Raw genomic sequence first — 15,264 nt, forward strand, 5'->3', positions numbered from 1 at the left:
CTAAATATCGAGAAACTAAACCAAGTTAATAAATTATATATAGCAATGTAGCTCTTCTCTCTGTATAAAAGTCTCAGTGGATTTCTGTTGCTTGACTATTAGTGGACATTTGAACTAAGGCAGTGGCTGGGATTTGGTGATCTGGCTAAGTATTCTGAAACACATTTTGAATAATATGACTTGGTGTTAATGGGGAAATAAAATTTTTTTTTCTTACTCATTCCATCTTCCCTGTACTATGTGTTTGGAATTGATCATAAAAAAAAAAATACCCCAAAGGAAAAAAAAAAAAAAATTTTTTTTAAATAAATAAAAAAATAAAAAGGAGGGGACACGACCTTTTCACGGAATTCTTACAACTGAACCAAGCCAAGACTTTTCAAGAAAAGGAAAAAAATCCATGAATGATATGGGGGAGAAATCTGAAAACTAAATTGGGGTCTGATTTCAGGGGATCAAATCTGGAACAGGCAATAAAAATAAAACTAAAACAACCCTGGGCAAAAATCAAGGCATGAACGTGTAATAGGTAATGTAGTCCAGCGATTCAAGAAATAGGAATGCCAACAGGAAAATCCCCAGGAAGATTTTTTAAAAATACAGTTAAATCTATGGAGTAAATAATGTGGAATCGTTGGTGATCTGGGGCTTCCCAGGTGGCGCTAGTGGTAAAGAATCTGCCTGCAGGAGGGCATGGCAACCCACTCCAGTATTCTTGCGTGGAGAATCCCATGGACAGAGGAGCCTGGTAGATTGCAGTCCACAGGGTCGCAAAGAGTCGGACACATCTGAAGCGACTTAGCACATATGCATAGATGATTTTATTCATGCACACATTGCTGATTTTATTCAGGAGCTTCCCCTACCATTCTGTGCCTTAGTAATCTTTTGAATTAGAAGCAATACTTCAGATCATTCCAAAAGTTTGTGCCCCAGGTTATGGGAAATGTTAACTCAGAATCTATACTCTGAAATTGATGAGTTTTTCCATTCTTTGGAAAAACTTTAAAATTTTTCAATTCCCAAGGATCTCACATGGGGGAAAAAATGCAAAGAACACTTGCAGTTCTATCAAGAAATCTCTGAGGGAAGCCAATCATAATAGAAGTTATTAGAAATGATTAGCTCCCTAGGATATGACCAGTCCCTGGAGCTTCCTTTGCAGCCTATTTGCAGGGAGGGCCAGCATTACAAACTAGGGTTTCCAGAGATGAAACAAAGGAAGCAAATGTTTCCTAAGTTTCCACTGTAGTAGAAGCTATAATAAAAGATGTGGTCTGTGCAGCTTCTGTCGATGTGATTTTTCAAAGATGATCAGATATAAAGCAGTAGGCCATGCAGGAAGAAGAAGAAATAAGCAATTCTCAGGACAACGAACTTCAACGATTAGGCAAGAGGCAGCGCATTCAGATTAGAACAGAACTCACACGGACATTGGCCTTTTGAGCTCACCTGTGCCATGAACCGGGCATATGACAGCCAATGAGATCTGTCTGGCTTTCTGTATTTTAACTTCTAAAAGAACTTTGATGAGTATAGGTACACAATGAAAGGAAAATTACTCTTTAAGTATCGCCTAACTGCTTCCAGAAAGTTATTTTTCTTTCAGGAGTGCCAAGGCAGGGTAGATACACGAGGGCTCTGGAGTCAGGGACTCAGTTTCATAATTAAAAAAAAAAAAAAACCACTAAAAAGTAACAATGCCAGGAAACTTAGCTCAGCACTAAACTCAGCAAAGAGTACCCATGTGACATGTTGGTTGTTCTGAATCTGATAATTGCATCAAGCAATATTGACTCAAGCTCACGATTTTGTAAAAATAGTTAACAAATATTTGAATTTAGAAAAAGTCCTCTTAGCTGAGTACTTACTAGAAAAAAAGTACATGAACAGTGCAGTTAAACTTTACACAGGCCTGTGCTGTTTTGAACTCAATGGAGACAAATTAAACCACACTCATTGGTTCTGCAGAGAGAAAAGGCTTCAGTTAAGACTATATCCATACCGAATTTGTTTTTAATTATTCTGGTGAAATAGTTACATTTTCTGGTAAAAGCCTGGTGAGTTTAGAGAAAGCATTCTGAACACGGACTAGAATTAGAAGTGCCCAAATTTGCATTCTGAAGGTCTGTTACTGTGGCAGTAACTGTACTTTGTTTTAAATTTGTACAATGCCTAGATCACAGTTAGACATGTATGGTGAATCAAATTCTTAAACACACCAAATCAAAGGTAAAATATCACAAAACAACAGAGTAGTACTATCCCAAAACATAACCAATATTGAACTTGGGTGGTAAATACTAAGGCAGACCTAGTAAAAAGCCCCCTGGGAAAGTGCTTCCTTACAAAGTAGGCAGGACGTCACATTAAGGCTGACATAAGTAACATTAAAAAAACAATGACCAGCCCAAACAAAGGCATTCCAATTAAAAGAGATAAAACTTTCTTTATCGAAATCCAATCCCACATGCCATGGGACAACTAAGCCTGTGTGCCACAACTAAGATCTGATGCAACCAAATTAAAAAAAAAAAAAAATTAAGAACGTGGCCTCGGCCAAGACAGGTCCTGCTCATGCCCTAGGCTTCTGGGAAATAATCTATGTGATTCCTAAGGGGCATGTATTGCCTAGGGTGGGGCCAGCCGCAGCTAACAGTCTGAGGTGGGGACTGGCAAGCCAGGAAGACCACCACGTGATGGAAGGTGGGGCCTTTGGATCAAGTGGTATCAGTCCACTTGGGAGACTGGATCCAACCATGTAGTCAGTCAATCAAGTCTATGCAATGAGCCCCAGAATAAACTTTGGACACCAAACTCGAGTGAGCTTCCTGGGCTAGCAAAACTCTGTGTATACCGTCTCAGATCAATAACTGGAAGTTAATTAATATCTCTGCAGATGGCATGATTTCTTTTTCTTGTGGCTGAGTAATAGTCCATGGTATATATGTGTCACATCTTCTTTACCCATTCCTCTGTTGATGGATATTTAGGTTGCTTCCGTGTCTTGGCTATTGCAAATAGTGCTGCAATAAGCATTGGGGTGCATGTATCTTTCAGAATTACGGTTTTCTCCAGGTATATGCCCACAAGTGGGATTGCTGGGTCATATGGTAGTTCTATTTTTAGTCTGTCATACAGAGTGAAGTCAGAAAGAGAAATATCGCATATTAATTCATATATGTGGAATCTAGAAAAATGGTACAGATGAACTCATTTGCAAAGCAAAAATAGAGACACAGATGTCGAGAATAAACATATGGACACCAAGGCGGGGAAGGAAGGTGGGATGAATTGGAAGATTGGGACTGGTGTATATATACTAAAGTGAAGTGAAGTGAAGTGAAGTCGCTTAGTCGTGTCTGACTCTTTGCGACACCATGGACTGTAGCCTACCAGGCTCCTCTGTCCGTGGGATTTTCCAGGCAATAGTACTGGAGTGGATTGCCATTTCCTTCTCCAGGGGATCTTCCCGACCCAGGGATCGAACCCGGGTCTCCCACATTGTAGACAGACGCTTTACCGTCTGAGCCACCAGGGAAGTCCCGTATATATACTACTATGTATAAAACAGGTAACCAATCAGAACCTACTACATAGTTCAGGGAACTCTACTCTGTCCTCTGTAGTGACCTAAATGGGAAGGAAATCCAAAAAAAGGGGATACATGTATATATACAGCTGATTCACTTTGTTGTACAGCAGAAACTGACACAAAATCATAAAGCAACTATACACAAATAAAATCTGTTTTAAAATAACTGGAGGTTAAAATAACCACAGGTGGATAACCAGAGGGCACACAGTCTTGGCTCCACCAGAGAGAAGGCCATGGAGGATCAGCCCGTGTCTCTTCCTCTGGCTGATTTTAGTCTGTATCCTTTCCCAGCAATAAACCATAACTGTGAGTATAATAACACTCAGTGAGTTCTGAATCTTGCAAGAAAATTCTCAAACTTGAGGCTGGTTCTGGGGACCCCCTGAACTTGCAGTTGATGTCAAAAGTGAGGGCAGTCTTTGCAGGTTGGCTTATCTTTCACAGATTGGCTAACTCCAGGAGGTGGATTAAGTCAAACAGATCATTAAAACTGATTTTTCTTGTTTCCACTTACTTTTTAAAATGTGGCTACCAGAAAATTTTAAATTAGATCCATGGCTCACCTTTGTAGGTTGCACTGAACTTCTAGTACTGGTATCAAGAGAGTGCCTATGGGGACTTCCCTGGTGATGCAGTGGTTAAGTGGTGTGAGGACACTTCCAATGCAGGGGGCATGGGTTCAGTTCCTGACCAGGGAACTAAGATCCCACATGCCACATGGCAGAGGCAAAAAAAAATTTTTTAATAAAATTAGATTTTTTTTAATAAAATTAAAATTTTTTAAGAGCATGCATGTGTTTTTATACAAATGAAGCTTGAGAAAATATAAGTTTTAGGCCAGCTTTTATGCTCAAAACTGTATTTATCTACACAGACTCTAATGACATCACAAAAGCGGTAAGAAGCAAAGGCTGTAAATCTTTCTTTCTAATCTGGGATTATTGGAACTTGATTCTGGTCTGATAATAATTAGAAAGGATTAGCTATATTTATACCTGAGTCAAGCCTGCTCACCAAAATAAAGAAGAAAGAATTAAAAACAAAAGCTGGCAGTTCAATAATGAAGAACAAACCTTAATTATTCAAAAACTGCATCACTGTTCAGAACACAGATCTATAAACAGTCTTTCCACAAAAATCCGTCTCAAAGAATTCCAAAGATATGGCTGAACAGTTAACCTTTATATTATTTCTATATAGTTTTTATTTTTAAAAACTAACCAAATAAAGATATTGAGCTAACTTTATCAAAAAATCATTCACCAAAAAAAAAAAAATTCCAAAAAGCTGTATTAAAAAAATAAAAAACAGGTTCACCTTCAAATTTAATAACTAACTCCACCACTTTAAACTATAAAAATAAATTCATCCTTTCTGCTATGAGCTTTTATGATACTGCCTCTGATATCATCATCCAAAACCAAACAAGTTTTGCTGACTTCTCCCATTTTTCTTCAAATGCCTTGTTATTATATTCGGGAAAGTATCTTTCTGAAAACAAAGACTGCTAACCCAGGATTAGAGTGTGACTGACCTCCTGGGTGGCAGGCAAATGGCCAACTTAATCTTGAAATGTAAGATGATCCTTCCAGGAATTCCCTGGTTGTCCGGTGGGTAGGACTCTGCTCTCATTGCACTGCAGTGGCTCAGGGCTCACCGCAGTGGAAGGGGAACTAAGATCCAGCAAGCCCCTAGGCCCAGCCAAAAAAAAAAGAATTGACTCTTCATATAGGATACTGCTAGCTATTATCACCAGGACTGCAAAGTCGGCCCCAAATGTAATTGAACTATGCATTTAACACCGCTTTCTCATCATCACGTCTAAAAGTTAATCCCATCTAAGAATAATCATTTCCACACTTCAAGTATCACCTTGACACTGGTGACTCCTACATCTGTTATCTCCAGCTGCACTCCTTTCTGACCACAGCTGGATAGTTACCCCTCAGGTTCCATCTTTGTCTCTAATTCAATGTGTCTGCAACTCAAAGGCTCCATACTCCTCCCTTTCCTCATCTAAACTCCTTGACTCAAGTTCTTCCAACTTATTCACAAAATGTTAACATCCCTGAGCCCTTTTTAATTCTTCCTTACACACTATGATCTTCCTGCCCACAAATGGATCCATAACATGGAGCTTATGTTAAAAAAAAAAAAAAAAAAAGCTTTTACCCAAGGAATATTTGCAGGTAAATGGCATATATGCACAGATAAAATGGAATGGGCACTCTGCTGTGCACCTGAACCTATCACAGCATTGTTCATCATCAATACTCCAATACAAAATAAAAAGTTAAAAAAAAATAATGAAACATAAAACGTTCATCAAATTGTAATGCTACTTAGGGGACTTTTATCAGGGCCACCCAAAGGGGTTTATAGACTAAACAATTGGAAGCTAACTACAGCAATTAGTTGTTCAGAATAAAAGCTGGGTTGGAAAGTTAAAACAATAAAATGGCATGGTGGTTGTGATTTTTTTTAAATAGTCCAGAAAAAAGAAATGTGTGTGTGTGTGTAGGAGTTGTGAGTAGAGAATGAGAGCAGATTGAATAAGGATTGGAGAATGGTAAGTAGACAGTATGTATATAGATTTTTACCCGACTATTCTTGCTACTTTTGTGAATGCTTGGATATTTCTATATTAAAAACTTTTAAAGGAGGATCCGTTCCTGACAAAGTCAACTGGACAAAAATGTATTGAATGGGAGGTGTTAGTTATGCTACCTCTGGGGATAACGGGGTGAACCATATCTGGTTCCTGACCTCAAAGAGCTCACAGCCACATGGAGAGAAAAGTAAAGGAAAGAAGTGTTATAATCGTGAGAGACAAATGCTAAATGTGGCAGATTATTAAAATGGACCACAGATTACCCCCTCCTTGAATCCAACCTTTTTCAAGGCTATCTTGAAAATCATCCTGTAATGAGATGGAGATAACGTCTCCATTCTTGACTTGCTCTGGCCAACAGGACAGGAGCAAACATCACACAGGCAGAAGCGTGCAGCCAGCTCATGCACTGGTGCCTGCGCTCTCCTGCCACTGAACTTAATACAGGGCAATAGAGCACATAGAGAGAGACAGCAAGTGTCCCAGCCAGCCCAGCTGAGGGGCTCCAGCATGTGAGCTAAGCCACGTTGGAGCACCCAGCCTTGCTGAGCCAACCTCAGCCAGAAATGCCCAGACAACACAAAGAACACATGATAAATGTTTGTCTTAAAGCACTATGTTTGATGAGCTTTGTTATGCACCCCACTCCAGTACTCTTGCCTGGGAAATCCCATGGACAGAGGAGCCTGGTAGGCTGCAGTCCATGGGGTCTCGAAGAGTTGGACATGACCAAGCAACTTCACTTTCACTTTTCACTTTCATGCATTGGAGAAGGAAATGGCAACCCACTCCAGTGTTCTTGCCTGGAGAATCCCAGGGACGGGAGCCTGGTAGGCTGCCGTCTATGGGGTCACACAGAGTCAGACACGACTGAAGTGACTTAGCAGCAGCAGTTATGTAGCAAAAAATAACTGATACAGCAGTGAACAGATCTCTACCAATTTTGGAGACACACAGATTTTACAGACAAAGGTGACATTCAAATTGAGAAGTTAAGGGAGCCCAGCCTGGCACTCTGTGATGACCTACAGGGGTGGGAGGGTAGGGTGGAAGGGAGGCTCAAGAGGGAAGGGATATATGTGTATACACATATAGTTACGACTGGCAGGAACCAATGTTGTATGGCAGGAACCAATACAACATTGTGCCGGGAGCCAGCGTGAGGAACTCTGCCCGTGGCAAAGGTCATGAGGAAGGAGGCTCAGCATATGCAAAGGCGGGATGGAGCCTCAGGAGTCCCCCTGGAAATTCTCGAGCATCTACCCCCAAAACCAGAGTCTGCCTACTTTCTGCTTTGTGCTCTCACCTACACCTCTGACTTTACAGGGGGCTGTCCCCCAGTCCCTCTCTCTGAAAAAAGAGTTAACTTACAGCTCCAGTTAATAAAGTTCCTGGGTGTGATAGTGTTTCAACCTACAAACTCCTTTGGGAGTCCTCTAGCCTGCCTGAATAGGTTTTTCCTGCCACATGTGATTGTTTAGAGCCTCCCAACTGTGAGAGGCATGAGATGTTCTAAACTGTCTAAATACAGATTCCTTTGAGCAGTTAAAAGTTTGATTAGAAATTGTATTGGTGAAGGGTTTTTCACTTGTTGGGCCAATGTTTGCTGCTAAGTCTCCATATCCCTTACCTACTGTGTCCCTGGCAGTGTATTGATTGATATAACTGGTGTATAGAAATGTAAGTAGCAGCTTTAATGTTTGTAACCTTGGACCCTTGAGTTAATTCTTTTTCTTGTTAGAGCCCACCACACCTTTGCCCTGTAGGAATGCAACTTTATCTAATGCTTTTGGAGGGTGGTGCTTGACTAATCACCTTTAGAGAAAAATAAGTTTTCTGAAGAAAGGGTCTTAAAATGTTAACAGGCCTCTGGGCCAGAAAATGATGCAAATCACCTAAACTTTTGCATATGATAAGTTTGCAGGAAGAAAGCCTGGCTTACTGCATGACTCTACCCCTTCCCCCATTATCCTCTATGCATAACTTAAGGAATAAAAACTACTTTGGAAAATAAAATGCGGGCCTTGTTCACCGAAGCTTGGTCTCCCCATGTCGTTCTTTCTCTCACCTTCTGGCTGAATTATTCAGCCTCTTTTCTCTACTGAATTTCCTCACTGAGCTATCCTTATTTAGCCACTCTTTATATCCTTAATTAACGTTTAATTAAGCAATTGTTTCCTGATCCTCGCCGCCGCGGTCCCCGCTTCGAGTTCCCTGGATCCACCGGGACTGGACCCTAGCAACACTGTAAAGCAATTATTCTCTGATTAAAAAATAAATTTAAAAAAATTGAGAAATTAGAGAAAGGGGGGGAAACTCATGGGGGAGAAATATGCTTCAACAAGGAAAACCCCTCTTTTATGTTTGGCTTAACAGAAGACAGCTGGAGTCTCATATTTGCTACTCTATTCAATCTGTTTCCATATGTTGTTTAGGCTGAGGTATAGAAAGAAAATTCTGCTTCTTGCTGATAGGTAGTTAAAATGGTGAGGAGTATTTTAATCTTAGCCCTTCCTGAGCCTTTTCAGATCATTATGGGTTTTATTCTTGGATATGACACCAAACCCTTGCTCATTGGAAGAAAAGCTATGATCAACCTAGACAGCATATTAAAAAGCAGAGACATTACTTTGCAGACAAAGGTCTGTTTAGTCAAAGCTGTGGTTTTTCCAGTGGCCATGTATGGATGTGAGAGTTGGACTATAAAGAAAGCTGAATTGATGTTTTTAAACTGTGGTGCTGGAGAAGACTCTTGAGAGTCCCTTGGACTACAAGGAGATCCAACCAGTCAATCCTAAAGGAAATCAGTCCTGAATATTCATTGGAAGGACTGGTGCTGAAGCTGAAACTCCAATACTCTGGCCACCTGATGCAAAGAACTGACTCACTGGAAAAGACCCTCAGGCTGGGAAAGATCGAAGGTGGGAAGAGAAGGGGACAACAGAGGATGAGATGGTTGGATGGCATCACTGACTCAATGGACATGAGTTTGAGCAAGCTCTGGGAGTTGGTGATGGACAGGGAAGCCTGGTGTGCTGCAGTCCACGGGGTCACAAAGAGTCAGACATGACTAAGCAACTGAACTGATGACACCGAAACTCAACAAATGGTTATTTCTTAAATGTGAGTTGCAAGACGGAATCTGAAATTACATCACATTCTGATATAGTAAAATCCATAGATCTGTCTTGCACTTTGATGGTTCTGTTATCTATGTATCATTCTGTAGTGCCACCTGTTAGTCTTTTGAAAAATATTGGTTCACTGAGTGACACAGGTCTTCCTAACGTGGAACCATTTCATTAAACAGCATTCGAAAAAAAAAAAAAATCACATTTGTTAACATGACCGCTGATCTCATCAGGAAAGGCTGTGCAGGGAAGCAGTCTGCCTCTTGGCAGCTTGTGTGTGTGCTCAGTCTCCCAGTCACCTCCAACTCTTTGCCATCCCATGGTCTATAGCCCGCCAGACTCTTCTGTCCTTGGGATTTTCTACCAAATTCTAATTTTTGCTTGAAAATTCAAATGGTGTCATCGGCAATAAATACTACTCGTTGTGTTTCTGGAAGCAACTCACTCAATTGTCTCATTTTTAAGGAAATGATTAAATGACTGCCAGATGCCCAAGTCTGAGGAAACATAATTTGGCTACCAGTCTTTTAGATAAAAAAAGTCCTATGAAGAAGTAACTGGTTCAGTCTACAACCCCAACATCCCACCAGGGCTTTTGGTCAAGATAACCCCATCCTTCACTCAGACCCAGCAGAAACAGCTGATGTATACTTTCCAGGTCAACACACAAAACATTTTAAAAATGTATTCAAAGGTTAATATTTGAGAAAATCAATAATTTTTATGCTTCATCGAGGACATCCTTAAGCGAAACTAGCTCTTGTTTTTTAACTACAAGTGGGTGGTGGTGAATAATCCATGGGTACCCCTGCCTTCATGAGGATGAAGGCATCAGCGTTTTCCTCACCAGTGCTCTCCACATGGTGAAAAAGGTTTTTGCCTTTCATCATGCCTCTGATAAAGTCTGAGCATTATGAAGGAAATTGGTTTGACTCTGCAGAGATCCTGAGAGAGTCCCAGGGAAATCCCTTTGAGAACCACTGGTACATCACTGCCATAAGGCTGATGAACAGTCAAACTGATACAGACATGAAACTAGCAGCTAGGAAGCTTGCTGTTTTTCATTCATTACATTGCACTGAAAAATGCCCCCCCGGATTCTCTGCCTGTAGAGTTCAAGGTGAAAAAAAAAAAAAGACTCTCCCCACTCTGGCTGCAGGGGATCTCAAGTGCACACGGTACTCTGGGCTTTGGTAAAGGACCACCATTCCCACAAAAGACTGTATCTGCCCTTGTTGCATTGTAGCCATTTCCAAGCATAAGGTTTTATGAGTTGAAATCCCACAGATAAAGAATGCACATAGCCAGCAAAATGCCACCAACAGGAATAATGCTTCCAGGTGACAATGGTGTGAGTGCTGTGGTGTAAGTGTGTAAGTGCCAGCACAATGATTGGCTGGCAAAGCCTAGGGGCCAGCAATCCTGGTAGCCCAGGCACACTGCAGAGGGCCACCACCTGAGAAAACAGCCTCGTGTCTATGGTCCACCCAAGGAAAGTGGCATTTCGGCTGGCTTTTTTCTCTAGTTTTGCATACACCAGCTCCACCAGGGCTCTACAGAGGATTTAGACTCCCGCCAGTTCCTCTCACCTGTCCCCTAAGTTGTAGTGAATTTAGAAAGTCAATAAGGGCATTAACTCGCAGAGCGACAAAGCCCTCTGCTTGTTAACGCTCTTCAAATAAGAGTCCAGCCTAGGAAACTCCAGGTGCCACCTAAGGGACTACTTGTGCAATCAGATTTTCTCAATGTGTACAAGGATGCTGCAACATTTACAGTGTGATTTGTAAACCATTGCATCTGAGCACACAAAAGGAGAACTGACAAAGAATGAAAAGATCTAGGTATTGGGCTATTTTTGCTATTCAAGAACATCAGGAAAAAAAAAAAATCAGTGAAGGTTTAAGAGTACCTACACAAATTTAAAAAAAAGAAAAAGTCAATATATGAGAAATATAATACACCATGATGGCCACCACGAACGGGCAGTGCCAATAGGAAGGTGGTCAGCTCTTTAATAAAACTGCCTTCCTATTCTCCAACGCTGCAACTTCGCCAGCCCTGCCCAAATCAAAACACGAAAGGAACACCTACCCACTGTCTTTGTGCCGTTTCCTTCATTGACTCCGTGAAAGCAACAGCAAACCTAGGAAAGCGAACAAAAAGAATGATAACAATTAGGGCAGAATCTAATCAACATAACTGAAAAACAGCGCTCTGGAACAAATGGTGACAGACAGGTGAGAAGCGGAATTTACAGCGCAATCAATCTCTATTAGTCGTGGTTGTTGGCTATTAGGTCTCATCTCCACTCACATCCAAAAAAAGAAGTTGTGTAGGCAGGAAATAAACAAATGAAGCTCAAAGCTTCCTATCTTTCTTGTTCCTTTATGGAAGGAGAGAGAAGCAGAGATAACGACAGAAAGCAAGATGGATGAGAGAAGCAAGGAACTTCTTAATATTCAGGGGCAGGATATGTGGCTCACTAGCTTCGCTAAAGGAAGACTAGGCTAAAGTGCTCAAGATTTATTGAATGTTTGTGGACAAAGAATGTGAATGTCCCCACTCATTAAGAATTGCGTGTTTCCAGAAGTGGGACTGGGTACCCATGGAATGAACCAGGTATGGAGCCAGAAAGTAAGAGAGTTCAAAATATAGAGAGGGCTTATCGAAAGGATGCAGAAGTCAACTCAAAATATCTCCGATGGCCATGGCTGGGGTGATTTGGGCACCAAAAAAAGTAATAGGAGCTACAGAGTCACATACTGAGTTGGCCCAAAATTCATTTTGTAAGAGTGAATTAAGCCAGAAAGGAAAACACCAATACAGTATATTAACACACATATATGGAATTTAGAAAGATGGTAATGATAACCCTATATGCGAGACAGCAAGAGACACAGATGTATAGAACAGTCTTTTGGACTCTGTGGGAGAGGGCGAGGGTGGGATGATTTGGGAGAATGGCACTGAAACATATATATTATCATATGTGAAATGGATCGCCAGTCCAGGTTCGATGCATGAGACAGGGTACTCCGGGCTGGTGCACTGGGATGACCCAGAGGAATGGGATGAGGAGGGAGGTGGGAGAGGGGTTCAGGATGGGGAACATATGTACACCTGTGGCGGATTCATGTCAATGTATGGCAAAACCACTACAATATTGTAAAGTAATTAGCCTCCAATTAAAATAAATAAATTTATTTTTTAAAAAATTTATTCTGTAAGATGGCACCAAAAAACCCAAACGAACTTTTTGGCCAACCCAATAAAATAAAAATAAATAGCCATGAGTCCATGTTGATATAACTATATAAATAATTGAACAAGTAACTAGGGTCAAACAGACAACTCTTCTTGTAGTAGAATTCCAATTAACCAATGTAGGAGTGGTAGAAATAGAAAATCATCATTACACAAACAGTGCAGCAAAGAATGTTGGAGCAAAGACCCATTAATAGGGAATTCCCTGGCAGTTGAGTGGTTACAACTTGGTGCTTCTGTGGTCAGGATACGATCCTTGGTTGGAAAACTAAAGTTCTGCAAGCTGCACACACAGCATAGTCAACAAAAAAAGCATTATTATGTGATTCTTATGTGATTCTTTCCCTGTGGCGTGACCCAGAAAGGGGAGCTTGTATTCCCTTGTCTGTGTCTTCTCCAAGCCTTCCCTTCTCCCCTCCCACTTTTACAACCAGCAACCAATCCCAGACACAGCCAATCGTATGCTCCTTACTTAAGGGAGAAATATGGAATCCTTCCCTTTGTGTATGTTAAACATGAGCGACGAGGACCAGACCACATTAAACCTTGCATCTGAGTCCAGTAGGGATTGGAGAATCCAGTGAGATACTCTCTATGCTCCGCCCCCAAACATTGGCGAAATGATAAAATCAACTGTATTCTAAGGCCATCAATTTTTTTCTAAAAAATGGAGATAAAAAGGAAAGACAAGCAGCTAAACAGCAGTTACAAGGAGTGTAGAAACTTTCATTGGCAGAAAACTGCAAAAATGAGAAACTTAAGAGCCAAACAAAGAACACCTTGCCTATAAATTGCCTGCCACAGTTGCTGGTCCCTAGTTCATTTCACATCTGCTATTATTATTTTCCACTAGTACTCATGCAACTACCAGCACATCTGCAAGATGTTAGGGCACCCCACGTGGCCAGTGACAGCCTCACACTGTCAAAAAAGAAAAGATCCCAAGAACCAAGAAGAGCCATTGAACAGAGAACGAGGTCAGTGACACTAAGACTGTGCATTGTACCTCATAACAGCATTGATGAATACATGCACAAGTGCAGTCCTCAGGCTTTTGTGGAAAGGGAAATCCACTCATTTGGCAAGTCTGACGCTCTCGCTTCCTGTGAGAATGTCAGCTCCACATGTGCTGGAACACTGCTCTGCTCACATCCACCACCCCAGCCCCTTGGAGCGTCTGGCACCCAGGAGGCAAAAATACCTGCCAGCTGAATGAGTGAATAAGCAAGAGAAGGAACAGTTTTGCCGTAAATTCCAACAGGAGTTTGCCCTAAAATCCAAACAGGTGAGGGTGAGAAAAGAATGGAGAGAGGGAGAAAAGAAATGAAAAATGTCCCAGGTGTGCAGAGTGGACTCTGTGTGCATCATAGCCTGGAGGCTGATGATGACTGTTCCTACCTAAATAATGGTCCCCACCATCACATCCTGCTCATTTGACACCCAGGATGAGGCACCAGTAGGAGCTACAGTGTATTTAAGACAACAGGGAAGAATGAGATTCTTGGGAGGGTTTTCATCAGAGATCAGATCAGATCAGATCAGTCGCTCAGTCATGTCCGACTCTTTGTGACCCCATGAATCGCAGCACGCCAGGCCTCCCTGTCCATCACCAACTCCCGGAGTTCACTCAGACTCACGTTCATCGAGTCAGTGATGCCATCCAGCCATCTCATCCTCTGTCATCCCCTTCCCCTCTTGCCCCCAATCCCTCCCAGCATCAGAGTCTTTTCCAATGAGTCAACTTAAAGAAATCCCAGGGCTGATCTCCTTCAGAATGGACTGGTTGGATCTCCTTGCAGTCCAAGGGACTCTCAAGAGTCTTCTCCAACACCACAGTTCAAAAGCATCAATTCTTTGGCGCTCAGCCTTCTTCACAGTCCAACTCTAACATCCATACATGACCACAGGAAAAACCATAGCCTTGACTAGACGAACCTTTGTTAGCAAAGTAATGTCTCTGCTTTTGAATATGCTATCTAGGTTGGTCATAACTTTCCTTCCAAGGAGTAAGCATCTTTTAATTTCATGGCTGCAGTCATCATCTGTAGTGATTTTGGAGCCCAAAAAAATAAAGTCTGACACTGTTTCCACTGTTTCCCCATCTATTTCCCATGAAGTGATGGGACCAGATGCCATGATCTTTGTTTTCTGAATGCTGAGCTTTAAGCCAACTTTTTCACTCTCCTCTTTCACTTTCATCAAGAGGCTTTTGAGTTCCTCTTCACTTTCTGCCATAAGGGTGGTGTCATCTGCATGTCTGAGGTTATTGATATTTCTCCCGGCAATCTTGGTTCCAGCTTGTGTTTCTTCCAGTCCAGCGTTTCTCATGATGTACTCTGCATATAAGTTAAATAAACAGGTGACAATATACAGCCTTGACGAAGGTGCACGGGAAAATGTCCCAGGAGTCAGGAGGGTCAACTGGAATTAACTTGTCGGACATGTCACTTATTTCAGAGCTGCAGATAACACGGTCTTTATTGTGGCCCCTTATATAGAAACAGTAGCCCTGGGTTTACACTCACCTAACAAATAACCTTTTAAAAGAGTTCTTAGCCCAAAGATCCTCAGAAGAAAAAGACATTTAAAATAACATGTGCTAAGTCACTTCAGTCATGTCTGACTCTGTGCAACTCTATGAACCGCAGCCTGCAAGGCTC

The 15,264-nt window shown here is 41.5% G+C and overlaps 1 protein-coding gene across 3 annotated transcripts in view; it reads right to left on the reverse strand.

Annotated features, from left to right (window-relative positions):
- The window catches only part of GLT1D1 (glycosyltransferase 1 domain containing 1), a 117,514-nt gene that overhangs the window by 70,921 nt on the left and 31,329 nt on the right, over window positions 1–15,264 (reverse strand). For all 3 annotated transcript variants that reach the window (XM_005217659.5, NM_001192447.1, XM_024977227.2), the window contains exon 4: window positions 11,432–11,483. In XM_005217659.5, coding sequence (XP_005217716.1) covers window positions 11,432–11,483 — 52 coding nt within the window. The remainder of the gene's footprint in view (window positions 1–11,431; window positions 11,484–15,264) is intronic.

This window comes from Bos taurus, chromosome 17 (assembly GCF_002263795.3).
Source record: "Bos taurus isolate L1 Dominette 01449 registration number 42190680 breed Hereford chromosome 17, ARS-UCD2.0, whole genome shotgun sequence".
NCBI lineage: Eukaryota > Metazoa > Chordata > Mammalia > Artiodactyla > Bovidae > Bos > Bos taurus.